This window comes from Mustelus asterias, chromosome 13 (assembly GCF_964213995.1).
Source record: "Mustelus asterias chromosome 13, sMusAst1.hap1.1, whole genome shotgun sequence".
In the NCBI taxonomy this organism is placed as follows: domain Eukaryota; kingdom Metazoa; phylum Chordata; class Chondrichthyes; order Carcharhiniformes; family Triakidae; genus Mustelus; species Mustelus asterias.
The window spans coordinates 46,405,769-46,433,340 of NC_135813.1; the positions used below are offsets into that span (position 1 = coordinate 46,405,769).

General features: G+C 53.0%; 1 protein-coding gene across 1 annotated transcript in view; it reads left to right on the forward strand.

Moving 5' to 3' along the window:
• grin1a (glutamate receptor, ionotropic, N-methyl D-aspartate 1a) overlaps nucleotides 1–27,572 on the forward strand; it is a 284,384-nt gene that overhangs the window by 84,961 nt on the left and 171,851 nt on the right. The window contains exons 2-3 of the mRNA XM_078227534.1: nucleotides 5,506–5,640; nucleotides 7,773–7,949. Of these exons, the coding sequence (XP_078083660.1) occupies nucleotides 5,506–5,640; nucleotides 7,773–7,949 (312 nt within the window). The remainder of the gene's footprint in view (nucleotides 1–5,505; nucleotides 5,641–7,772; nucleotides 7,950–27,572) is intronic.

Genomic DNA, 27,572 nt, shown 5'->3' on the forward strand with positions numbered 1-27,572 from the left:
TCAAGTGTTTGGTGATCACTTCAGGAGGGGGAAGAGGGGAAGGAAGAAGAGAAAGGGAGAAGGAATCTGACACATTTCTGTTCTGGATGGGCTGTCTGTGAGCATATCAAGAAGTCTCACAACACCAGGTTAAAGTCCAACAGGTTTATTTGGTAGCAAACACCATAAGCTTTCGGAGCGCTGCTCCTTCGTCAGAGCTGAGAGCACATTTCCACTCCATCTGATGAAGGAGCAGCGCTCCGAAAGCTGATGGTGTTTGCTACCAAATAAACCTGTTGGACTTTAACCTGGTGTTGTGAGACTTCTTACTGTGTTCACCCCAGTCCAACGCCGGCATCTCCACATCATGAGCACATCATCAGACTCTGGCTTCAAATGAAAGTAGGTAAGAAGTTTAACAACACCAGGTTAAAGTCCAACAGATTTATTTGGTAGCAAAAGCCACTAGTTTTCAGAGCCTTCAGCTCCTTCTTCAGGTGAGTGGGAATTCTGTTCACAAACAGGGCATATAAAGACACAAACTCAATTTACAGAATAATGGTTGGAATGCGAATACTTACAGCTAATCAAGTCTTAAAGGTACAAACAATGTGAGTGGAGAGAGCATTAAGACAGGTTAAAGAGATGTGTATTGTCTTCAGACAGGACAGCCAGTGAGATTCTGCAAGTCCAGGCAAGCTGTGGGGGTTACAGATAGTGTGACATGAACCCAATATCCCGGTTTAGGTCGTCCTCATGTGTGCGGAACTTGGCTATCAGTTTCTGCTCAGCGACTCTGCGCCGTCGTGTGTCGTGAAGGCCGCCTTGGAGAACGCTTACCCGAATATCAGAGGCCGAATGCCCGTGACCGCTGAAGTGCTCCCCAACAGGAAGAGAACAGTCCTGCCTGGTGATTGTCGAGCGGTGTTCATTCATCCGTTGTCGCAGCGTCTGCATGGTTTCCCCAATGTACCATCGTGGGGGATGCTGGTGTAGAGTGCCGAGACATCCATTGTGACGAGGAGTGCTCCTGGTTCAACTGCTCCATGTGTGCCGAGTTTCTGTAGGAAGTCCGTAGTGTCGCGAGAAAAGCTGGGGGTTCTTTGTACAATGGGTTTCAGGATGCCCTCGACATAGCCGGAGAGGTTCTCGCACAGGGTCCCATTGCCCGATACGATGGGACGGCCGGGTGTGTTTGCTTTGTGTATCTTCGGGAGGCAGTAGAGATCTCCAACGCGGGGAGTACGTGGGATGAGAGCACGGAGGGTGCTCTGAAGGTCCGGATCAAAGGTCTTGATCAGAGTGTTGAGTTGACGGGTGTGTTCTTTGGTTGGATCTGCGGGTAACTGTCTGTAGTGTTCCTCGTTGTTCAGTTGTCGGTACACTTCTTTGCAGTAATCCGTTCTGTTCAGTATGATGATGGCCCTTCCTTTGTCTGCTGGTTTGATGACAATGTTGCAGTTGGTCTTGAGAGCGTGGATGGCGTTGCGTTGTGCTTGGGTGATGTTCGGGGCTGTCTTGTGAGTGCGGCTGATGAATTTGGTGTTGACGCACCAAACGCCAGACGCTGAAAGATGCCCTCATAAGAACAGGATATGGCGCTCGACTCATCGATCGACAGTTCCGACGCGCCACAGCAAAAAACCACACCGACCTCCTCAGAAGACAAACACAGGACACGGTGGACAGAGTACCCTTCGTCGTCCAGTACTTCCCCGGAGCGGAGAAGCTACGGCATCTCCTCCGGAACCTTCAACGTGTCATTGATGAAGACGAACATCTCGCCAAGGCCATCCCCACACCCCCACTTCTTGCCTTCAAACAACCGCACAACCTCAAACAGACCACGGTCAGCAGCAAACTACCCAGCCTTCAGGAGAACAGTGACCACGACACCACACAACCCTGCCACAGCAACCTCTGCAAGACGTGCCAGATCATCAACACAGATGCCATCATCTCACCTGAGAACACCATCCACCAGGTACACGGTACATACTCTTGCAACTCGGCCAACTTTGTATACCTGATACGCTGCAGGAAAGGATGTCCCGAGGCATGGTACATTGGGGAAACTATGCAGACGCTGCGACAATGGATGAATAAACACCGCTTGACAATCACCAGGCAAGACTGTTCGCTTCCTGTTGGGGAGCACTTCAGCTGTCACGGGCATTCAGCCTCTGATATTCGGGTAAGCGTTCTCCAAGGCGGCCTTCACGACACACGACGACACAGAGTCACTGAGCAGAAACTGATAGCCAAGTTCCGCACACATGAGGACGGTCTCAACCGGGATATTGGATTTATGTCACACTATCTGTAACCCCCACAGCTTGCCTGGACTTGCAGAATCTCACTGGCTGTCCTGTCTGGAGACAATACACATCTCTTTAACCTGTCTTAATGCTCTTTCCACTCACATTGTTTGTACCTTTAAAACTTGATTAGCTGTAAGTATTCGCATTCCAACCATTATTCTGTAAATTGAGTTTGTGTCTTTATATGCCCTGTTTGTGAACAGAATTCCCACTCACCTGAAGAAGGAGCTTAAGGCTCCGAAAGCTTGTGGCTTTTGCTACCAAATAAACCTGTTGGACTTTAACCTGATGTTGTTAAACTTCTTACTGTGTTTACCCCAGTCCAATGCCGGCATCTCCACATCACTTCAAATGAATGGCCAGATCCCCATTGTTCAACATTTCCCTGTCTCTATCCTCCTCCACAATGTTGAAATAAGATACGTAACTATTCAATACCAACTTGATCCAACACCGCGTTCAGTACTCAGCCTTGTCTCCTTGTTTTCTCTGCTGCCTGTATTGAGGCTGCCGTGTCCTGACCTAATGTTTTGAACCTAGTGGCTGCAGCATGGTTATTGAGAAGCTGTTACCTTTCCTTGGGCTCTGCCGACAGCCTTGGAGGATGTGGCAGGGCTGCAGAGTTTTGATATGGGGTTGCTTCGCTCTGTTGGTCGCATGCTGCTCCCGCTATTTAACACACACAGCGCCGTGAGTTGGAGCTTCACCAAGTCGTGGAAAATCTGTTCAACTTGTGGGGAAGTACACAACACAGGGGTAAATATAAAATCAAAAGACTTGCATTTTGACAGTGTCTTTCACAACCAGCGGACATCTTAAACTGCCTCATGTTCAATGAGCTGTAGCTACTGCTGTGATGTTGGAAATGTGGCAGCCAACATATGCACAGCAAGATCCCACAAATAGCAATGAGCAGATCATCTGTCATTGTGATGTTGACTGAGGGATAAATATTGGCCAGGACACCTGGAAGAACTCTCCTGTAAGATCAAATCAAGAACCTGGGAGGAATGTTTTTACTCAGAGAGTGCTGGGAATGTGGAAGTCTCTACCATGGGAGTGACCACTCCAGACACCAGGAGTGTATTTAAAGGGAGGCTTGATACAAACACGAGGGGAAAGGGAACACGGGGAAGTGGGTTTAGGTGGCAAAAGATAGGAGACTTATGAAGAGTCGGAACACTGGCACAGGCTCGTTGGGCTGATAACCTGTTTTCAGGGAGGGGGAGAGGTGTGTAATTTCTTGACTGGGGAGGGGGAAAGAATGCACCAACTGGGCGTATTGTAAACTGTGAGGCCAGTGTAGAACTTCAGAAGCACATAGACAAATTGGTGCAGTGGGCAGATAGGTGGTAGATGAAGTTCAATGAGGAGAATTGTGCTGATGCATTTTGACAGGAAGAAATGGAGAGACAATGTAACATAAGGGGGTAAAATTCTAAAAGGGGTGTAGGAGCAGATAAACCTGGGTGTATGTGTGCATAGATCATTGAAGGTGGCAGGACAGGGGGACAGGTGCAGTTAATAAAGCATAAAGTATTCTGGACTTTATTAATAGAGGCACAGGGCCCTATTTTACCATTTTGATTCAAAGTGCTGGGCAGACTTGAAACTGGGAGTGTTTTAGACCTGTTCTGAGGCTCCTCCATACGCACTCTGCCTGAAAATATATTAGCGATTCCGAATCGTGCTGCAGAAGCCTGTGGGTGGGGCTTAATGCGCCCGAAACCCTGGAGCTCCAATCGGCGCCTCCAACTGCGTATGGACAGAAAAAGAAATGATAGAATGCTGCTCCCCACCACATCCCTCCCGGGCCAGCTAATGTCTCCCCCTGGCCCTCACAAACATTGCCCCACCCCCACAACATTACTGACCCCCTTATCCCTCCGCCACCCAGACTGATCGTGAGCCCCCCCACCCGTTCCCCCCACCGATCTCAGGCAGAGTGGTAGGGGACGCCCTTCCAACCCTCACTGATCTCAGGCAGAGTGACAGTGGATCCCCCGCTCCGCACCGCTACCCCCCAACCGATCTTAAGCAGAGAGTTGTCTATTGCTAGGCACCTACCTCCTCACTAACTGGAGCGCCCGAATTGGAGCATGTCTATTTCGTGCTGAGTCTGGGTGGGCGAACGCAGAGATAAAGGGGTAAGTGTCGGTAGGGTTGGGCGTGCAGCCCATTAAGTCAATTTAAATGCATGCAAATGCATTTAAATGGCCGTCAAGCCCATTTCGGGCGCGGTTCCAATCATGGTCATTTTCAGGCCTTGGTAAAGGGGAAACCGGAACGGAGGCGGGTGTGGATCGCATACTTGTCTCATGCCCGACTTTATCAAGTTTTTGCGCCCTAAAACAGGCGCAATGCGATGGTAAAATCGGGCCCTTCGAGTACAAAAGCAAGGACGAAATGCTGAACTTATACAAGACATTCATTAGACTTCAGCTGGAGTATTGTGTACAGTTCTGTGTGCCACACTATAGGATGTGAATGCATTGGAGAGAGTGCAGAACAATTGACAAGAATGGTTCCAGGGATGAGAAGGGTCAGTTATGAGGATAGATTGGAGAGGTTGGGCTAAAAGAAGATTTGATAGAGATGTTCAAAATCATGAGGAGGTTAGACAGAGTAGATAGAGAGAAACTGTTCCTCCTTGTAAAAGGATCAAGAACAAGAAGGCGCAGATATAAAGTGATTTGCAAAAGAAGCAAATGTGATGTGAGAAAGTAAGTTTTCACACAGCGAGCGGTTGGGGGTCTGGAATGGTCTGCCTGGAAATGGGGTGGAGGCAGATTCAATCGAGGCATTGGAATTAGATGACTATTTGAATAGAAACAATTTGCAGGGGGACAGGGAAAATGCAGGGGAACAGCACTAAATCATTATGTTCATTTGGAGAGCAGTGTAGACATGATGGGCCAAATGGCCTCCTTCTGCACCGTAACAATTCTATCAACTGGGGCAATAATGGAGAGAGAGAGAGAGAGAGACGGACGTGATGGACAAGTGTAAGGGAAAGAGTGTTATTAATAACCAGGAGGTGAAAAGGATTGAATATCTGAGTGACGATGTGAAACAGAGGAGTGAAATCAGGATTGCTCCTGGCTGATTGTGGTGGAGAGTCTGCGGGTTAATGATGCTGTGATATTGGAGGAGTTTTGCTACCTGTGTGTTTTCACATCATTTTGTGTGGTTCTTCCCCCCCCAGGTCTATGCAATATTGGTGAGTCACCCACCTGGTCCGAGTGACCACCTCACACCAACTCCTGTGTCCTACACGGCTGGCTTCTATCGAATCCCCGTGATTGGCTTGACCACACGTATGTCAATATATTCTGACAAGGTAAGGAACACCCTTACGGGGGCGGGGAGGGGGGGTTGGTCGTGTGTGGTGTGTGACTGGGGGAGGAGCTGTGCGACTGAGGGTGGGGCTGTATCACTGGGGTAGAGGCTGTGTGACTGGGGGAGGGGCTGCATGACTGGGGGAGAGTCATGATGTGACTTGGGGAAGGGTCGATGAGTTTGGGTTAGGGCAATTGCGTCTGGGGGAGAGGGAGGGGAGTTGTGTCTGAAACTGGTTGTTTCTGGGGGTGGGGGAATTGCATCTGAGTTGGGCAGTTGTGACTGTGGGAGGGCAGTTGTGTCTGGGGGAGGTTGTGTCTGGGGGAGGTTGTGTCTGGGGGAGGTTGTGTCTGGGGGAGGTTGTGTCTGGAGGAGGTTGTGTTAGGGGGAGGTGGTGTCTGGGGGAGGTGGTGTCTGGGGGAGGTGGTGTCTGGGGGAGGTGGTGTCTGGGGGAGGTGGTGTCTGGGGGAGGTGGTGTCTGGGGGAGGTGGTGTCTGGAGGAGGTGGTGTCTGGAGGAGGTGGTGTCTGGAGGAGGTGGTGTCTGGAGGAGGTGGTGTCTGGAGGAGGTGGTGTCTGGAGGAGGTGGTGTCTGGAGGAGGTGGTGTCTGGAGGAGGTGGTGTCTGGAGGAGGTAGTGTCTGGAGGAGGTAATGTCTGGAGGAGGTAGTGTCTGGAGGAGGTAGTGTCTGGAGGAGGTAGTGTCTGGAGGAGGTAGTGTCTGGAGGAGGTAGTGTCTGCGGGAGTTTGTGTCTGCGGGAGTTTGTGTCTGCGGGAGTTTGTGTCTGCGGGAGTTTGTGTCTGCGGGAGTTTGTGTCTGCGGGAGTTTGTGTCTGCGGGAGTTTGTGTCTGCGGGAGGTTGCGTCTGCGGGAGGTTGCGTCTGCGGGAGGTTGCGTCTGCGGGAGGTTGCGTCTGCGGGAGTTTGCGTCTGCGGGAGGTTGCGTCTGCGGGAGGTTGCGTCTGCGGGAGGTTGCGTCTGCGGGAGGTTGCGTCTGCGGGAGGTTGCGTCTGCGGGAGGTTGCGTCTGCGGGAGGTTGCGTCTGCGGGAGGTTGCGTCTGCGGGAGGTTGCGTCTGCGGGAGGTTGCGTCTGGGGGAGGTTGCGTCTGGGGGAGGTTGCGTCTGGGGGAGGTTGCGTCTGGGGGAGGTTGCGTCTGGGGGAGATTGTACCTAGGGGAGCGTGTTGTGCCTGGGGAAGGTTGTGTGTGGGGGAGGTTGTGTCTGCAGGAGGTTGTGTCTGGGAGAGGTTGTGTCTGGGAGAGGTTGTGTCTGGGAGAGGTTGTGTCTGGGAGAGGTTGTGTCTGGGAGAGGTTGTGTCTGGGGGTGGTTGTGTCTGGGGGTGGTTGTGTCTGGGGGTGGTTGTGTCTGGGGGTGGTTGTGTCTGGGGGTGGTTGTGTCTGCAGGAGGTTGTGTCTGGGAGAGGTTGTGTCTGGGAGAGGTTGTGTCTGGGAGAGGTTGTGTCTGGGAGAGGTTGTGTCTGGGGGTGGTTGTGTCTGGGGGTGGTTGTGTCTGGGGGTGGTTGTGTCTGGGGGTGGTTGTGTCTGGGGGTGGTTGTGTCTGGGGGTGGTTGTGTCTGGGGGTGGTTGTGTCTGGGGGTGGTTGTGTCTGGGGGAGGTTGTGTCTGGGGGAGATTGTGTCAGGGGGAGGTTGTGCCTGGGGGAGGTTGTGCCTGGGGGAGGTTGTGCCTGGGAGAGGTTGTGTCTGGGAGAGGTTGTGTCTGGGAGAGGTTGTGTCTGGGGGTGGTTGTGTCTGGGGGTGGTTGTGTCTGGGGGTGGTTGTGTCTGGGGGTGGTTGTGTCTGGGGGAGGTTGTGTGTGGGGGAGGTTGTGTGTGGGGGAGGTTGTGTGTGGGGGAGGTTGTGTGTGGGGGAGGTTGTGTGTGGGGGAGGTTGTGTGTGGGGGAGGTTGTGTGTGGGGGAGGTTGTGTGTGGGGGAGGTTGTGTGTGGGGGAGGTTGTGTGTGGGGGAGGTTGTGTGTGGGGGAGGTTGTGTGTGGGGGAGGTTGGGTCTGGGGGAGGTTGTGTCTGGGGGAGGTTGTGTCTGCGGGAGGTTGGGTCCGGGGGAGGGCGTTGTGTCTGGCGGAGGGTGTGTTGTGTCTGGGACCTCTCTCTTTGCTGACTGATCCTGTGTTGTTCCACAGAGTATCCATTTGTCTTTTCTCCGCACTGTGCCACCGTACTCCCATCAAGCTCAGGTCTGGTTTGAAATGATGAGACGATTCCGGTGGGGACATATCATTCTGGTGGTTAGCAATGACCATGAGGGCCGAGCAGCTCAGAAGAAGCTGGAAACTCTCCTGGAAGAAAAGGAGTCAAAGGTTAGTGTGTAGCCTTTGTGTCAACCCCCAGCTGTCCTGTGTATGTAGATATCTGTACGTGAACACATTTTCTCTCCATTATGAACATGGCTAACATTATGCTTTAAGCATCTACGGTGTCTTGAGTGGTACCTGACAAAACTTGTATTTATCATTCCACGTGCTTCATCATAATCAATATCTGCTACGTGTAATCAGCGACAGGATGAGAGCCGTACACTGGAGCTGTGCAAAAAAAATCTACCTGCAGCGCTTCTTAAAGTTGGACCAAGTCCTCCTCCCAATGGATCATAATCAACCCAGTGGCACCAGTATGCTGCCCACTGTCACCCTCTCTATCAACCTGCCACTCACCGCAGCACAGCTTCAACATGACTCCTGAGGACGCCACACTCCACCCGTCCCATTCCTCTCCCAGTCCCCATCCCTGGTCCGGTTAATGGGATGGATGCGAATGACTTTGACCCTACACCTTTCTTTAAGCCTTCAGGCATCTCCCGCTCCACTAGCCCTTTGTGTATTGAATGTGCAAAGAGAGTGAATTTACCACATTGGCAATCTGATCGCCAATAAGTCCTGGTCTATTGGCCGTAGGAGAGCCGCTCAAACCCAGAAGAAGACACAGCAACGTCAAGCAGCTGATATATGAATAAAGTCATTAACATTCCCATTTGAGAATCTCTCCGGCTGCTTCCCACCCTCACCATCTATCCCACCCATTTACCCCCGAACATCCCCTCACCCACCCGACCTTCCCACCCTCACCAGCTCTCCCATCCCACTTACCCCCAAACATCCCCACCTCCAGCCTTCCCACCTTCCACCTTTCCTATCCCCCTCCTTTTCTTCACCTCCCATCATATTTGACTTGTTCGGATGGTGTCGGGTTCAGTTGTGCCACTAACGCCATGCGCTGACCATCACATTTGGTTGAACGCTGCAGTAAGAATGGGCTAGTTGAAGGGTGACTAGGTGAAGGGTCACTCATCCAGCTGGGTAAGGGAGTGATGGTAGCAGTCTGTTCATGATGGAACAGTCTGTGAAAGCTCAGCTTTGTGTTTCGAGTTGCGATTTGTTCAGAGTCAGTGGTCTGAATCAGTGAAAGGTCAGTTTCCAGACAGGGTGAGGGGTCAGAGATCCGGATGGAATGAGAGGTCAGTGGTTAGGTTAGTTGAGGAGTTTCTGGCCTGGCTTAGCTCAGGTTAATGTTTCAGATGGATTGGGATTTGATGATCTGGCTGGTTTGATACTCACTGCCTGATGGGGCAGGTATCAATCTGGATTAGTGATTCCTGAAACTTTGCTGTCCAACATGGTGAGGAGACGGTGACTAACTCCACTGGGGATCTCTATCTGTCTGGGGTGGGAGCATAAAGGTCAGGCTGGGGCGGGAGGATAAAGGTCAGGCTGGGGCGGGAGGATAAAGGTCAGGCTGGGGCGGGAGGATAAAGACCAGGCTGGGGCGAGAGGATAAAGGTCAGGCTGGGGCGGGAGGATAAAGGTCAGGCTGGGGCGGGAGGATAAAGACCAGGCTGGGGCGGGAGGATAAAGATCAGGCGGGGGCGGGAGGATAAAGGTCAGGCTGGGGCGGGAGGATAAAGGTCAGGCTGGGGCAGGAGGATAAAGGTCAGGCTGGGGCGGGAGGATAAAGACCAGGCTGGGGCGAGAGGATAAAGGTCAGGCTGGGGCGGGAGGATAAAGGTCAGGCTGGGGCGGGAGGATAAAGACCAGGCTGGGGTGGGAGTATAAAGATCAGGCGGGGGCGGGAGGATAAAGGTCAGGCTGGGGCGGGAGGATAAAGGTCAGGCTGGGGCAGGAGGATAAAGGTCAGGCTGGGGTGGGAGGATAAAGGTCAGGCTGGGGCAGGAGGATAAAGGTCAGGCTGGGGCGGGAGTATAAAGGTCAGGCTGGGGCGGGAGTATGAAGGTCAGGCTGGGGCGGGAGGATAAAGACCAGGCTGGGGTGGGAGGATAAAGGTCAGGCTGGGGCGGGAGTATAAAGGTTAGGCTTTTCATAAAAGCACGTTAATTCTGCTTAATCCTGTTATGGTTTTCCAAGTGCATTGTCATCACTTCTACAATAACAGATTCCAGGATTTTCCAAATGTCAGGCAAATTTTGTAGTTTCCTGATTCCTCTCCCTTCTTTTCTTGAGTAACAGTGTTACAAGTTGTTTGAAGGTATTTCGTGGTCAAATGATCATGGTAACATTGCGGAAGGTAATTTTATGGTTATACCATGCAAATTCTGCTCTGAAAAGAGCGATTGTTATCTTCAAAGAGTTCCTTGGAAGAGCTGATAGGCCTGAACATTTCAGCAGCATACTCTGCCCATCTTCCAGAGGAACAGGTGAGGGAGGTCATTACCTATAGGTGGAGGGTGGGAATATGGGCGGGATCTTACTGCTTATTGGTCGGCTATTGCATTTGTAATAGGTCAATATATGTTAATATTCTTGCTGCTGATTGGTTGGCTGTACAGAATGGATGATAATGTGTTTCTTCACTAAGGGAAACCTAATCTCATTGCTGACTTTACACATGATTAACACATGCCCACTTGTTACTTGCTGCGTAATAACTCCTTCATTATGACAAGGTCCAACCTCCAATACACCGTGCACATACGACAACGTATACACAGGACATTGGATATAAATGTCCAACACAGCTCATTTAAGATGCCTTTCTCCAGAAGAGTTGGAGATTTACCACGCCATCCCCGAAAACAACATCCTTTTGTGTAAAATTGAACACCATGGGATTGAGGGTAATGTATTAAGATGGATAACTATAGGGTTCGTGGTGGGAGATACAGGAAGGATATCAGAGGTAGGTTCTTTACGCAGAGAGTGGTTGGGGTGTGGAATGGACTGCCTGCAGTGATAGTGGAGTCAGACACTTTAGGAACATTTAAGCGGTTATTGGATAGGCACATGGAGCACACCAGGATGATAGGGAGTGGGATAGCTTGATCTTGGTTTCAGATAAAGCTCGGCACAACATCGTGGGCCGAAGGGCCTGTTCTGTGCTGTACTGTTCTATGTCTATGTCTATGATAGAAAATGACAGGAAACAATGAGTAGGAATAAACAGGTCTTTTTCTAAGTGGCAAGCTGTGACAAGTGGCGTACCGCAGGGATCAGTGCTGGGGCCCCAGCTATTCAAAAGTTTATTTATTAGTCACAAGTAGGCTTACATTGACACTGCAATGAAGTTATTGTGAAAATCCCCGAGTCGCCAGAATCCAGCGCCTATTCGAGTACATGGAGAGAGAATTTAGCATAACCAATCCACATAACCAGCACATCTTTGGACAGTGGGAGGAAACTGGAGCACCAGGAGGAAACCCATGCAGACACAAGGAGAATGTGCAAGCTCCACACAGACAGTGACCCGAGCCGGGAATTGAACCCAGGTCCCTGGGAGGCAGCAGTGCTACCACTGTGCCACCGTGCCGCCCGTAGGGTTTACAATAGATAAAATAGGTCTTGATAGGTAAGTGCTATCACACTTACCTATCAAGACCTAAGAAAGAGGGCAATCACATTATATATTAATGATTTAGATGAGGGAACTAAATGTAATATCTCTAAATTTGCCGATAACGCAAAGCTGGATGGGAGAATGAGCTGTGAGGAGGATGTAGAGAAATATTGGTGTGATTCGGACAAGTTGAGTGACTGGGCAAATGCATGGCAGATGCAGTATAATATGGATAAATGTGAGGTTATCCACTTTGGTAGCAAAAATAGGAAGGCAGATTATCTGAATGGCTATAAATTGAGAGAGGGGAATGTGCAATGAAACCTGGGTATACCAGTCACTGAAAGTAAGCTTGCAGGTGCAGCAGGCAATGAAGAAGGCAAATGGTATGTTGGCCTTCATAGCGAGAGGATTCAAGTACAGGAGCAGGAAGGTGTTGCTACAATTATACAGGACCTTGGTGAGGCCACACCTGGAATATTGTGTGTAGTTTTGGTCTCCTTTTCTGAGGAAAAATATTCTTGCTATGGAGGGAGTAAGCGAAGGCTTACCAGACTGATTCCTGGGATGGTGGGACCGACGTAAGAGGAGAGATTGAGTTGGTTAGGATTGTATTCACTGGGAGTTTAGAAGAATAAAGGAAGATCTCGTAGAAACCTATAAAATCCAAACAGGATTAGACAGGGTAGATGCAGGAAAGATGTTCTGATGGTGGGGGAGTCCAGACCAGGAGTCACAGTCTGAGGGTATGGGTAGACCATTAGGACTGAGACAAAGAGAAATTTATTCACCCAGAGAGTGGCGAGCCTGTAGAATTTGCTACCACAGAAAGCAGTTGAGGCCAAAACATTGTATGTTTTCAAGAAGAAATTAGATATATCTCTTGGGGCTAAAGGGATCAAAGTATATGGGGGGATTGTGGGAACAGGTTATTGAGTTGGATGATCAACCGTGGTTGCAATGAATGGCAGAGCAGTCTCGAAGGGGCGAATGACCTCCTCCTGGTCCTATTTTGTTTGTTTCTCCTCAGTGACATCTAGCTACCTTTACTGTGCAAACACATTGCCAATCATCCTGCATAGTCAACCAATCAGGCACAAGAATGTTAACATGTACTAATCTATTGTTAACATAGTAGCCGGACCAATCCTATCAATTCTACTAAGGAACTCTTAAGGCTTTTAGTCTCATTAATTTCTCTAGTACTCATTCTCTGCTGGTTATTACTTTAATCTCCTCGTCCTTTGGTTCCCCAATATTTCTGCTATGTGTTTTGTGTCTACTACCATGAAGACAGACGCAAACTATCTGTTCAACATCTCTGCCATTTCCTTAATCCCTATTATAATTTCTCCTATCTCATCATCCAGGGATCAGTTGTTTCCTTTTACATCCCTCCTTTTCCATACTTGCAGAAGTTCTGACAGTTGTTATTAATATTTCTCTAACTCTCCCAATATTGGCAATATTATAAGCTTCTTATTCAAATCGAATACCAATCTAGCCATGAGTGGATCTCTTTTCCTATGGACTGGTTGTTTCTTAAGCGGATGTATTCTCCTTGAGAATTTTGAGCTATTACTTGAAATGTTTGCCACTAGTTATTGCGCTCCATGTCTTTTAACCTAATCCCACTATCAATCTTAAACAACTTGTCACTCATACCTATGCAATTGGCTTTATTTAAGTTGAAGTTCCTTGCTTGATCCACTGCTCTGAAGATTAAGTTCAGCGAGCGTCCGTAACCCAGACACAATGAGAGGGTCAGTGTGCAGATGGAGGGAGGGGGTCAGTGTGCGGATGGAGGGAGGGGGTCAGTGTGCGGATGGAGGAAGGGGGTCAGTGTGCAGATGGAGGGAGGGGGTCAGCGTGCAGATGGAGGGAGGAGATCAGTGTGTGGATGGAAGGAGGGGGTCAGTGTGCAGATGGAGGGAGGGGGTCAGTGTCCGGACGGAGGAAGGAGGTCAGTGTCCGGATGGAGGGAGGGGGTCAGTGTGCGGATGGAGGGAGTGGGCCAGTGTCCGGATGGAGGGAGGGGGTCAGTGTGCGGATGGAGGGAGTGGGTCAGTGTGCGGATGGAGGGAGTGGGTCAGTGTCCAGATGGAGGGAGGGGGTCAGTGTGCGGATGGAGGGAGTGGGTCAGTGTCCGGATGGAGGGAGGGGGTCAGTGTGCGGATGGAGGGAGTGGGTCAGTGTGCGGATGAAAGGAGGGGGTCAGTGTCCGGATTAGGGTCAGGTTCCGGGATGGGGGTTGGGTTGCGGGTCGGGTTCCGGATGGGGGTCGGGTTCCAGGATTGGGTGGGGGGGGCAGTTTCCAGTTGGGGGTCAGTTTCCGGATGGGGGTCGGGTTCTGGGATGGGTAGGTCAGTTTCTGGATGAGGGTTGGGTTCCGGATGGGGGTCGGGTTCCGATGGGGGTTGGGTTCCGGATGGGGTTGCTTTCTGGGATGGGTGTTCGGGTTCCGGATTGGGATCGGGTTCCGGGATGGGGGTTGAGTTCCGGATGAGGATCGGGTACTGGGATGGGGGTTGGATTTCGGGATGGGGGTCGGGTTCCGGGATGGGGGTCGGGTTTCGGGATGGGGGTCGGGTTTCGGGATGGGGGTCGGGTTCCAGGATGGCGGTCAGGTTCCAGATGAGGGTTGGGTTCCGGGATGGGGGTCGGGTACCGGATGAGGGTTCCGGGACGGGGGTTGGGTTCTGGATGGGGGTCGGGTTCCGGATGTGGGTCGGGTTCCGGATGAGAGTTCGGTTCCGGATTGGGGTCGGGTTCCGGATGAGAACATAGAACATAGAACAGCACAGCACAGAACAGGTCCTTCGGCCCACGATGTTGTGCTGAGCTTTATCTGAAACCAAGATCAAGCTATCCCACTCCCTATCATCCTGGTGTGCTCCATGTGCCTATCCAATAACCGCCTAAATGTTCCTAAAGTGTCTGACTCCACTATCACTGCAGGCAGTCCATTCCACACCACAACCACTCTCTGAGTAAAGAACCTACCTCGGACATCCTTCCTATGTCTCCCACCATGAACCCTATAGTTATGCCCCCTTGTAATAGCTCCATCCACCCGAGGAAATAGTCTTTGAACATTCACTCTATCCCCTTCATCATTTTATAAACCTTTAGAGATCTGTGGATATGGACCCCAAGATCTCTCTGTTCCTCCACAGTCTTCAGAACCCTACCTTTCACCCTGTAATCCACATTTAAATTAGTCCTACCAAAATGAATCACCTCACATTTATCAGGGTTAAACTCCATTTGCCATTTTTCAGCCCAGCTTTGCATCCTATCTATGTCTCTTTGCAGTCTACAACAGTGTCATCAGCAAATTTACTGATCCACCAAAGAGCAGAGGACCAAGCACCGATCCCTGTGGCACTCCGCTAGCAACCTGCCTCCAGTCCGAAAATTTTCCATCCACCACCACCCTCTGTCTTCGATCAGACAGCCAGTTACCTATCCAATCTGCCAACTTTCCCTCTATCCCAAACCTCCTCACTTTCATCATAAGCCGACCATGGGGGACCTTATCAAACGCCTTACTAAAATCCATGTATATAACATCAACTGCCCTACCTTCATCAACACACTTAGTTACCTCCTCAAAAAATTCAATCAAATTTGTGAGGCACGACTTGCCCTTCACGAATCTGTGCTGACTATCCCGGATTAATCCGCATCTTTCTAAATGGTCGTAAATCCCATCCCTAAGGACCTTTTCCATCAATTTACCAACCACCGAAGTAAGACTAACCAGTCTATAATTACCAGGGTCATTTCTATTCCCTTTCTTAAACAGAGGAACAACATTCGCCACTCTCCAGTCCTCAGGCACCATCCCCGTGGACAGTGAGGACCCAAAGATCAAAGCCAAAGGCTCTGCAATCTCATCCCTTGCCTCCCAAAGAATCCTAGGATATATTTCATCAGGCCCAGGGGACTTATCGACCTTCTGTTTATTCAAAACTGCCAGTACATCCTCCCTCCGAACAACTATTTCCTCCAACCTATTAGCCTGTAACACCTTCTCTTCCTCAAAAACATGGCCCCTCTCCTTGGTGAACACTGAAGAAAAGTATTCATTCATCACCTCGCCTATTTCTACTGACTCCATACACAAGTTCCCACTACTGTCCTTGACCGGCCCTAACCTCACCCTGGTCATTCTTTTATTCCTCACATAAGAGTAAAAAGCCTTGGGGTTTTCCTTGATCTAACCCGCCGAGGACTTCTCATGCCCCCTCCTCGCTCTCCTTAGCCCCTTTTTCAGCTCATTCCTTGCTAACTTGTAACCCTCAATCGAGCCATCTGAACCTTGTTTCCTCATCCCTACATAAGCTTCCCTCTTCCTTTTCACAAGACATTCCACCTCTTTCGTGAACCATGGTTCCCTCACTCGGCCATTTCCTCCCTGCCTGACAGGGACATACCTATGAAGGACACCCAGTATTTGTTCCTTGAAAAAGTTCCACTTTTCATTAGTGCCATGTTTCTGTTCCCATCTTATGCCCCCTAATTCTTGCCTAATCGCATCATAATTACTTCTCCCCCAATTGTAAACCTTGCCCTGCCGTACAGCCCTATCCCTCTCCATTGCAATAACAAAAGACACCGAATTGTGGTCACTATCTCCAAAGAGCTCTCCCACAACCAAATCTAACACTTGGCCCGGTTCATTTCCCAGTACCAAATCCAATGTAGCCTCACCTCTTGTCGGCCTATCCACATATCCTCCTGCACACACTGCACAAAAACTGCCCCATCGGAACTATTCGACCTAAAAAGGTTCCAATCAATATTTGGAAAGTTAAAGTCCCCCCTGACAACTACCCTGTGACCCCCACACATATCCATAATCTGCTTAGCAATTTCTTCCTCCACATCTCTATTACTATTTGGGGGCCTATAGTAAACTCCTAACAACGTGACCGCTCTTTTCCTATTTCTAACTTCAGCCCATATTACCTCAGTGTGCAGATCCCCCTCGAAGTGCCTTTCTGCAGCCGTTAAACTATCCTTGATTAACAATGCCATTCCTCCACCTCTTTTACTAGCTTCCCTACACTTACTGAAACATCTATACCCCGGAACGTCCAACAACCATTCCTGTCCTTGTTCTACCCACATCTCTGTAATGGCCACAACATCGTAGTCCCAAGTACCAATCCACGCCCCAAGTTCATCTACTTTGTTCCGGATGCTCCTTGCATTGAAGTAGACACACTTCAACCCACTTTCCTGTCTACCAGTACCCACCCTTGACCTTGATACCTTCCCCAATACCTCACCACCCTCAACACTGAGGGTTGGGTTCCAGATGAGGGTCAGGTTCCGGATGGGGTTTGGGTTCCGGGATGGGGGTTGGGTTCCGGGATGGGGGTCGGGTTCCGGAATGGGGTGGTCAGTTTCTGGATGGGGGTCGGGTTCCGGATAGGGGTCGGTTTCTGGGATGGGGGTCGTGTTCCAGATTGGGGTCGGGTTCCGGGATGGGGGTCGGGTTCTGGGATGGGGTTCGAGTTCCGGGATGGGGATCAGGTTCCAGGATGTGGGTCATGTTCCGGATGGGGGTCACATTCTGGGATGGGGGTCGCGTGCTGAATGGGGATCGGGTTCCAGGATGAGGGTCGGATTCCGGGATGGGGGTTGGGTTCTGTGATCGGGGTCGGGTTCCGGATGGTGGTGAGCCTTCCGGATTGGGGTCGGTTTTCAGGTTGGCGTCGGGTTCCGGATGGGGGTCACGTTCCCGATTCGGGTCGGGGTTCCGGGATGGTGGTCGGGTTCCGGGATGGGGGTCGGGTTCCGGGATGGGGGTCGGGTTCCGGGATGGGGGTCGGGTTCCGGGATGGGGGTCGATTCCGGGATGGGGGTCGGGTTCCGGGATGGGGGTTGGGTTCTGGGATGGGGGTCGGGTTCTGGGATGGGGGTCGGGTTCTGGGATGGGGGTCAGGTTCCGGGATGGGGGTCGGGTTCCGGGATGGGGGTCGGGTTCCGGGATGGGGGTCGGTTTCCGGGATGGGGGTCAGGTTCTGGGATGGGGTTCGGGTTCCGGATGAGGATCGGATTCCGGGATGGGGATCGGGTACTGGATGAGGGTTGGGCCGGATGAGGGTCGGGTTCCGGATGGGGGCCGGGTTCCGGGATGGGGTTTGAGTTCTGGATGGGGGTCGGGTTCCAGATGTGGGTCGGGTTCCGGATGAGATTTGGGTTCCGGATTGGGGTCGGGTACCGGATGAGGGTCGGGTTCCGGATGGGGGCCGGGTTCCGGATGGGGGCCGGGTTCCGGGATGGGAGTTGAGTTCTGGATGGGGGTCGGGTTCCAGATGTGGGTCGGGTTCTGGATGAGATTTGGGTTCCGGATGAGGGTCAGGTTCCGGATGGGGTTTCGGTTCCGGGATGAGGGTCGGGTTCCAGAATGGGGTGGTCGGGTTCCAGATGGGGGTCGGGTTCCGGATCGGGGTCGGTTTCTGGGATGGGGGCTGTGTCCCAGATTGGGGTCGGGTTCCGGGATGGGGGTTGGTTTCCGGGATAGGGGGTCGGGTTCCAGGATGGGGTTCGGGTTCCAGGATGTGGGTCACGTTCCGGATGGGGGTCACGTTCCGGGATGGGGGTCGCATGCCGAATGGGGATCGGGTTCCAGGATGAGGGTCGGATTCCGGGATGGGGGTCGGGTTCCGGGATGGGGGTCAGGTTCCGGGATGGGGGTCAGGTTCCAGGATGGGGTTCGGGTTCCGGATGAGGATTGGATTCTGGGATGGGGGTCGGGTTCCGTGTGGGGTTTGGGTTCCGGGATGAGGGTCGGGTTCCGGGATGAGGGCCGGGTTCTGGGATCGGGGTCGGGTTCCGGGATGGGGGTCGGGTTCCGGATGGCGGTGAGCATTCCGGATTGGGGTGTTTCCAGATTGGCGTTGGGTTCCAGGTGGGGGATCACGTTCCTTATTGAGGTTGGTTTCCGGGATGGGGGTCGGGTTGCGGATGGGGGTTGGTTTCCGGGATGGGGGTCAGGTTCCGGATAGGGGTCGAGTTCCGAGATGGGGGTCACGTTCCTGATTGAGGTTGGTTTCCAGGATGGTGGTCGGGTTCCGGATGGGGTTAGTTTCCGGGATGGGGGTCAGGTTCTGGATAGGGGTCGGGTTCCGGGATGGGGGTCAGGTTCCGGGTTGGGGGTTGGGTTCTCGATGGGGGTCAGGTTCCGGGATGGGGGTCGGGTTCCGGGATGGGAATTGGGTTCCGGGATGGGAGTCAGATTCCAGATTGGGGTCGGGTTCCAGATGGGGTCGGGTTCCGGGATGGGGGTCGGGTTCTGGGATGGGGGTCGGGTTCTGGGATGGGGGTCACGTTCCGGGATGGGGGTCGGGTTCCAGGATGGGGGTCTGGTTCTGGGTGGGGGTCAGGTTCCGGGTGGGGGTCGGGTTCTGGGATGGGGGTCGATTTCCGGGATGGGGGTCGGCTTCTGGGATGGGGGTCGGTTTCCAGATGGCGGTAAGCATTCCGGATTGGGGTCAGTTTCCAGATAGGCGTCGGGTTCCAGATGGGTGTCACGTTCCTGATTGAGGTTGGTTTCCGGGATGGGGGACGGGTTCCAGATGGGGGTCGGTTTCCGGGATGGGGGTCGAGTTCGGGGATGGGGGTCAGGTTCCGGGATGGGGGTGGTCGGTTTCTGGGATGGGGGTCAGGTTCTGGATGGGGGTCGGGTTCCGGGATAGGTGTCAGGTTCCGGGATGGGGGTCGGGTTCCGGGATGGGGATCGGGTTCCGGGATGGGGGTCATGTTCCAGATCGGGGTCGGGTTCCGGATGAGGGTCGGGTTCCGGGATGTGGGTCGGATTCCGTGATGAAGGTCAGGTTCCGGGATGAGGGTCGGGTTCTGGATTGGGGTCGGGTTCCGGGATGGGGGTCGGGTTCCGGGATGGGGGTCGGGTTCCAGATGGGGGTCGGGTCCGGGGTGGGGGTCGGGTTCCGGGATGGGGGTCGGGTTCCGGATGGGTGTAGGGTCCGGAATGGGTGTCGGTTTCCGGATGGGGGTCAGGTTCCGGGTGGGGGTCAGGTTCAGGGTGGGGGTCAGGTTCCGGGTGGGGGTCAGGTTCCGGGTGGGGGTCTGGTTCCGGATGGGGGTCGGGTCCGGAATGGGGGTCGTGTTCCGGATGGGGGTCAGGTTCCGGGTGGGGGTCTGGTTCCGGGTGGGGGTCTGGTTCCGGATGGGGGTCGGGTCCGGAATGGGGATCGTGTTCCGGATGGGGGTCAGGTTCCGGGTGGGGGTCTGGTTCCGGGTGGGGATCGGGTTCTGGATGAGGGTCGGGTTCCGGGTGAAGGTCTGGTTCCAGATGGGGGTCAGGTTCTGGGATGGGGTTCGGGTTCCGGGTGGGGGTCAAGTTCAGGGTGGGGGTCAGGTTCTGGGATGGGGGTTGGGTTCCGTGTGGGGTTTGGGTTCCGGGATGAGGGTCGGGTTCTGGGATCGGGGTCGGGTTCCAGGATGGGGGTCGGGTTCCGGATGGCGGTGAGCATTCCGGATTGGGGTGTTTCCAGATTGGCGTTGGGTTCCAGGTGGGGGATCACGTTCCTTATTGAGGTTGGTTTCCGGGATGGGGGTCGGGTACCGGATGGGGGTTGGTTTCCGGGATGGGGGTCAGGTTCCGGATAGGGGTCGAGTTCCGAGATGGGGGTCACGTTCCTGATTGAGGTTGGTTTCCAGGATGGTGGTCGGGTTCCGGATGGGGTTAGTTTCCGGGATGGGGGTCAGGTTCTGGATAGGGGTCGGGTTCCGGGATGGGGGTCGGTTTCTGGGATGGGGGTCAGGTTCCGGGTTGGGGGTTGGGTTCTCGATGGGGGTCAGGTTCCGGGATGGGGGTCGGGTTCCGGGATGGGAATCGGGTTCCGGGATGGGAGTCAGATTCCAGATTGGGGTCGGGTTCCAGATGGGGTCGGGTTCCGGGATGGGGGTCGGGTTCCGGGATGAGGGTCAGGTTCTGGATTGGGGTCGGGTTCTGGGATGGGGGTCGGGTTCTGGGATGGGGGTCGCGTTCGGGATGGGGGTCGCGTTCCGGGATGGGGGTCGGCTTCTGGGATGGGGGTCGGTTTCCAGATGGCGGTAAGCATTCCGGATTGGGGTCAGTTTCCAGATAGGCGTCGGGTTCCAGATGGGCGTCACGTTCCTGATTGAGGTTGGTTTCCGGGATGGGGGACGGGTTCCAGATGGGGGTCGGTTTCCGGGATGGTGGTCGAGTTCTGGGATGGGGGTCAGGTTCCGGGATGGGGGTGGTCGGGTTCTGGGATGGGGGTCAGGTTCTGGATGGGGGTCGGGTTCCGGGATAGGGGTCAGGTTCCGGGATGGGGGTCGGGTTCCGGGATAGGGGTCGGGTTCCGGGATGGGGATCGGGTTCCGGGATGGGGGTCATGTTCCAGATCGGGGTCGGGTTCCGGATGAGGGTCGGGTTCCGGGATGTGGGTTGGATTCCATGATGGAGTTCAGGTTCCGGGATGAGGGTCGGGTTCTGGATTGGGGTCGGGTTCCGGGATGGGGGTCGGGTTCCAGATGGGGGTCGGGTCCGGGGTGGGGGTCGGGTTCCGGAATGGGGGTCGGGTTCCGGGATGGGGGTCGGGTTCCAGATGGGCGTCACGTTCCTGATTGAGGTTGGTTTCCGGGATGGGGGACGGGTTCCAGATGGGGGTCGGTTTCCGGGATGGGGGTCGAGTTCTGGGATGGGGGTCAGGTTCCGGGATGGGGGTGGTCGGGTTCTGGGATGGGGGTCAGGTTCTGCATGGGGGTCGGGTTCCGGGATAGGGGTCAGGGTCCGGGATGGGGGTCGGGTTCCGGGATGGGGATCGGGTTCCGGGATGGGGGTCATGTTCCAGATCGGGGTCGGGTTCCGGATGGGGGTCGGGTTCCGGATGGGGGTCGGGTCCGGAATGGGGGTCAGGTTCCAGGTGGGGGTCTGGTTCTGGGTGGGGATTGGGTTCTGGATGAGGGTCGGGTTCCGGGTGAAGGTCTGGTTCCAGATGGGGGTCAGGTTCAGGGTGGGGGTCAGGTTCAGGGTGGGGGTCAGGTTCTGGGATGGGGGTCAGGTTCCAGATGGGGGTCGGTTTCCGGGATGGGGGTCGAGTTCTGGGATGGGGGTCAGGTTCCGGGATGGGGGTCTGGTTCCGGGATGGGGGTGGTCGGGTTCTGGGATGGGGGTCAGGTTCTGCATGGGGGTCAGGTTCCGGGATAGGGGTCAGGTTCCGGGATAGGGGTCGGGTTCCGGGATGGGGATCGGGTTCCGGGATGGGGGTCATGTTCCAGATCGGGGTCGGGTTCCGGATGAGGGTCGGGTTCCGGATGGGGGTCGGGTCCGGAATGGGGGTCAGGTTCCGGGTGGGGGTCTGGTTCTGGGTGGGGATCGGGTTCTGGATGAGGGTCGGGTTCCGGGTGAAGGTCTGGTTCCAGATGGGGGTCAGGTTCAGGGTGGGGGTCAGGTTCAGGGTGGGGGTCAGGTTCTGGGATGGGGGTCAGGTTCCAGATGGGGGTCGGTTTCCGGGATGGGGGTTGAGTTCTGGGATGGGGGTCAGGTTCCGGGATGGGGGTCAGGTTCCGGGATGGGGGTGGTCGGGTTCTGGGATGGGGGTCAGGTTCTGCATGTGGGTCAGGTTCCGGGATAGGGGTCAGGTTCCGGGATGGGGGTCGGGTTCCGGGATGGGGATCGGGTTCCGGGATGGGGGTCATGTTCCAGATCGGGGTCGGGTTCCGGATGAGGGTCGGGTTCCGGATGGGGGTCGGGTCCGGAATGGGGGTCAGGTTCCGGGTGGGGGTCTGGTTCTGGGTGGGGATCGGGTTCTGGATGAGGGTCGGGTTCCGGGTGAAGGTCTGGTTCCAGATGGGGGTCAGGTTCAGGGTGGGGGTCAGGTTCAGGGTGGGGGTCAGGTTCTGGGATGGGGGTCAGGTTCCAGATGGGGGTCGGTTTCCGGGATGGGGGTCGAGTTCTGGGATGGGGGTCAGGTTCCGGGATGGGGGTCAGGTTCCGGGATGGGGGTGGTCGGGTTCTGGGATGGGGGTCAGGTTCTGCATGTGGGTCAGGTTCCGGGATAGGGGTCAGGTTCCGGGATGGGGGTCGGGTTCCGGGATGGGGATCGGGTTCCGGGATGGGGGTCATGTTCCAGATCGGGGTCGGGTTCCGGATGAGGGTCGGGTTCCGGATGGGGGTCGGGTCCGGAATGGGGGTCAGGTTCCGGGTGGGGGTCTGGTTCTGGGTGGGGATCGGGTTCTGGATGAGGGTCGGGTTCCGGGTGAAGGTCTGGTTCCAGATGGGGGTCAGGTTCAGGGTGGGGGTCAGGTTCTGGGATGGGGGTCAGGTTCCGGGTGGGGGTCAGGTTCAGGGTGGGGATCAGGTTCTGGGATGGGGGTCGGGTTCCGGGTGGGGTTTGGGTTCCGGGATGAGGGTCGGGTTCCCGGATCGGGGTCGGGTTCCCGGATCGGGGTCGGGTTCCGGGATGGGGGTCGGGTTCCGGGATGGGGGTTTGGTTCTGGGATGGGGGAGGGGTCAGTGTCTGGATTGGGGGAGTGGTCAATGATAAAGATTGTCAACTGAAGAAAAGTGTTGAGTTGTAAAATGCTAATGTTTCACTCGTGTTCTCCCTGCTCTGACCTATCACTGTAATAGGAGGAGGCCATTCAGCTTTTTGCGCCTGATCCCTCATTGTATTAGATCATGGCTGATCCAGCTTAAACTCTTTGTTGCACATCTCTTGGGTCATGTCAGGACGGTCTAAGACGGTCAGGAAAGCTGCCCAAGTGATCACTGAGAAATACCAGAGCCAATGACATCAACAAGGGGGGAGGTTATCATCATCCAAGCAAGAAATCTCACAATATATTTACCTGTTGATCTCATCCATGAAAGCTCTGAAACTCCATGGGCTTATGAGGAGAGAGATTCCAAATTTCTACTGTAATTTGTGTGAAAAAGTGCTTCCGAAGTGATGTGACTCTAATTGTAAAACGATGTCACCTTGTTCTGGATTTTCTTACCAGAGGAAACAGTTTCTTTTTATCAACCCAAACATTTAAACACCTATATTAGATCAATCCTCAACCTTTTATAGTCAAGGGAACACAGGGTTGTCTTCGAATGTCTTAACATTATCCTTTGGCCAATAATACCAATCGCTCCAAGGCCTATATATATCCTTTCTGAGGTACAGGACCCAATCCTGATCACAGTCCTTCAAATGTCTCTAACCAGAGCTTTATATAACTGCAGCATAACTTCCCCCACACTTTGTACTCCAACCCTATTTGAGATAAAGACCAACAATATATTAGTCGTTTTGATTACTTTCTGTGTCTTCATCCAAGTCATTGATAAGTAGGGTAAAATGCTGAGGTCCCTGACATTACCTTACATTTAACAAGCAGACAACGTTGCCTCATTTTTGCTAAGAATGCTGTCTTCAGAACCTTCATAAATCTATATCGACAATGTCCATGGACACACTCTCTCATCCACTGTTTGTGACCCCCTGAAAAAAAACTCAGATTCATCTCACATGACTGACTGCACACAAACCCATGCTCATTCTGGCTAAGAAGTTAAGAATTGTCTAACTGTTCAGTCACTCTGTCCCCAGTAACTTGCCCACAACGGATGTTAGTCTCACAGGGTTGTGGTTATTTTCTGGTTTCTCTCCCACCCTTATAGAGTCAAAGTTATATATAACACAGGAAACTGCCCTTCGGCCCATCATGTCTCCGTCATTCAAAGACAAACTACCTAACTATTCTAATCTCATTTTCCAGCACTTGGCCCATAGCCTTGTATGCCTTGGCACTGCAAGTGCACATCCAAATCCTTCTTAAATGTTATGAGGATCTCTGCCTCCACCACCCTTTCAAGCAGTGAGTTCCAGACTCCCGCCTCCTTTGGGTGAAAAAGATTTCCCTCACATCCCCTCTAAACCTCCTGCCTCTTACCTTAAATCTCTGCCCCTGGTATTGATCCCTCCTCCAAGGGGAAACGTTTCTTCCTGTCTCTTCTGTCTATGCCCCACATAATTTTATACATCTCAATCATGTCCCCCCTCGGTCTCCTCTGCTCCAAGGAAAACAATCCCAGTCTATCCAATCTCTCTTCATAACCATATAACGAAATGGTGTTTACAATTCCCAATCAAATGGCACAATTCCCAAAATGAGAGAGGGCTGGAAGAGATTGCAGAAAGGATGGGAGAGGCTGTAATAAAATTAAACATGAGGATGAGAATGCAAAATTTGACACGGGGATAATGGGTCAATGCGACATGGTGCAAAGTAAGATACAGGCCACGGAGTTTTGGGGGAGCTGAGGTTTATGGAGGGTGAAAGGAAGGTTTTGGAATAGTTATGTTTAGAGGTGGCAGAGAAATACAGGAGGATTTCAGCATCTGATGAACTGAGGCGGGTGCAGAGAAAGGTGCTGTTACAGGGATGGAAGTAGGAGCTCTTTGTGCTGTAAGAATGCAGCCCAGAAACTCAACTCAGCAAGTTGTCTGCTTACGGTTAAATCCGATTAGAGACCCATTTGTAACAAAGCGTAGACCACTGTGGAGTGACAAGCCCAGAAAGATTAAGTACAAGATGTGATAGATACTCAAAGACAATGGCGTACAATTAGGTGAAATTTCTTCACTCAGAGGGTGGTGAACCTATGGAATCCTCTACCACAGAAAGCTGTGGAAACCAAGTCACTGAATATATTTAAGGAAATAGACAGGTTTCCAGACTCTAAATTTGTCAAGAGGTATGGGGCGAATGCTGGAGTATGGTGTTGAGATAGAAGCATGACTCAGCATGATTCAGCATTCCAGCTGACTCCTGCTTTTATTTTCTATGTCATCATCCAAATTGACGAGGTCACTCTGCCAACGTGCTCAGAATCACCTTTTAATAATGTGGCAATTGGAAGTAAATGGTGAAAAGAGCTATTGATATTTTGAGCAGACCCATGGAATAACTCATTAGGAAAGATCATGAAAAGAAGTCAAGTGAAGATGTAACTAGATATGCTTCTACACAATCAAACAGTACCAGGACATGAGTCTCACAGGTCAACGTGAGGAATTACACAGCAGAAACTGAGGGACATTTCCTCATTATTGGCCACTACACCTCATACAGCAAGATAACGAATTTGGAAGCAGGGATAATTGCTCACCCACTTGAGGCCTCTATTCAGCCATCAAATCAGTTCACGGATAAATCAAAGGACACAGTAACATGCAGCCCAAAGACAGGATGGTAGAATGAGCGGGACAGGAGGCAGATAAAATTCAACGCAGAGAAATGTGAAGTGATTCATTTTGATAGGAAAAAGATGGAGAAACAATATAGAATAAAGGAAATAATTCTAAAAGGGTTGCGGGAGCAGAGAGACCCGGGAGTATATGTGCGTAGATCCTTGAAGGTGGCAGAACAGGTTGAGAGTGTGGCTAATAAAGCATAAAGCATCCTGGATTTTAACAATAGAGGCATAGAGTGCAAAACAGGAGTTAATTGTATGAAACACTGGTTAGACTTCAGCGAGAGTATTTCGCCCAGTTCTGGGAGCCACGCTTTGGAGATGGATTGGAGAAATTGGGACTGTTTGCCTTGGAGAAGGGAAAGTTGAGAATGGTTTGGACAGAAGTGTTCAAAATCATCAGGGGTCTGGATAGGGCTGATAGGGCGAAGCTCTTGCCATTGGTGGAAGGATTGAGAAGAAGGTACAGATTGAGGTAGTTGGGAAAAGAGGCAATGGAGACACGATCCTCGTGTCTCCATTGCCTCTTTTCCCAACTACCTCAATCTTTTTTACACTTCGAGAGGTTAGGGTCTGGAAGGCACTGCCTGGAAGTGTGGTGGAGGGGTCCAACTTAGGCTTTCAAGAGGAAATAAAGATGGAACCTAAAAAGTAAGAAAGCGTTGGGTTACAGGGAGAAGCAGGGGAAAGCAAAAAGATAGTTGCTCATTCGGAGATCTGGTGCAGACACGATGGGGAAATGGCCTCTTTCTGCTCTGTAACAATTCGGTGATTCTGAGATCAGGAGGGAATGGAGACACTGATCCGGGGGGAATGGACACACTGATCCGGGGGGGGAATGGACACACTGATCCGGGGGGAATGGACACACTGATCCGGGGGGAATGGACACACTGATCTGGGGGGAATGGACACACTGATCCGGGGGGGATGGACACACTGATCCGGGGGGAATGGACACACTGATCCGGGGGGAATGGACACACTGATCCGGGGGGAATGGACACACTGATCCGGGGGGAATGGACACACTGATCCGGGGGGAACGGACACACTGATCCGGGGGGAATGGACACACTGTTCCGGGGGGGGGTGAATGGACACACTGATCCGGGGGGGAATGGACACACTGATCCGGGGGGGAATGGACACACTGACCCGGGGGAGAATGGACACACTGATCCGGGGGGGAATGGACACACTGACCCGGGGGAGAATGGACACACTGATCCGGGGGGAATGGACACACTGACCCGGGGGAGAATGGACACACTGATCCAGGGGAATGGACGCACTGATCCGGGGGAATGGACACACCTATCTGGGGTGATATGGACACACTGATCCGGGGTGATATGGACTCTCTGATTCAGGGGAATGGAAACACTGATCCGGGGGAGAATGGACACACTGATCCGGGGGGGAATGGACACACTGATCCGGGGGAATGGACACACTGATCCGGGGTGATATGGACACACTGATCCGGGGGGGAATGGACACACTGATCCGGGGGAATGGACACACTGATCCGGGGGGAATGGACACACTGATCCGGGGGAATAGACACACTGATCCGGGGGGAACGGACACACTGATCCGGGGGAGAATGGACACACTGATCCGGGGGAATGGACACACTGATCCGAGGGGAATAGACACACTGATCCGGGGGGAATGGACACACTGATCCGGGGGGAGTGGACACACTGATCCGGGGGAATGGACACACTGATCCGGGGGGAATGGACGCACTGATCCGGGGGAATAGACACACTGATCCGGGGGGAACGGACACACTGATCTGGGGGAATGGACCGACTGATCCGGGGGGGAATGGACACACTGATCCTGGGGGGAATGGACACACTGATCCGGGGGGGAATGG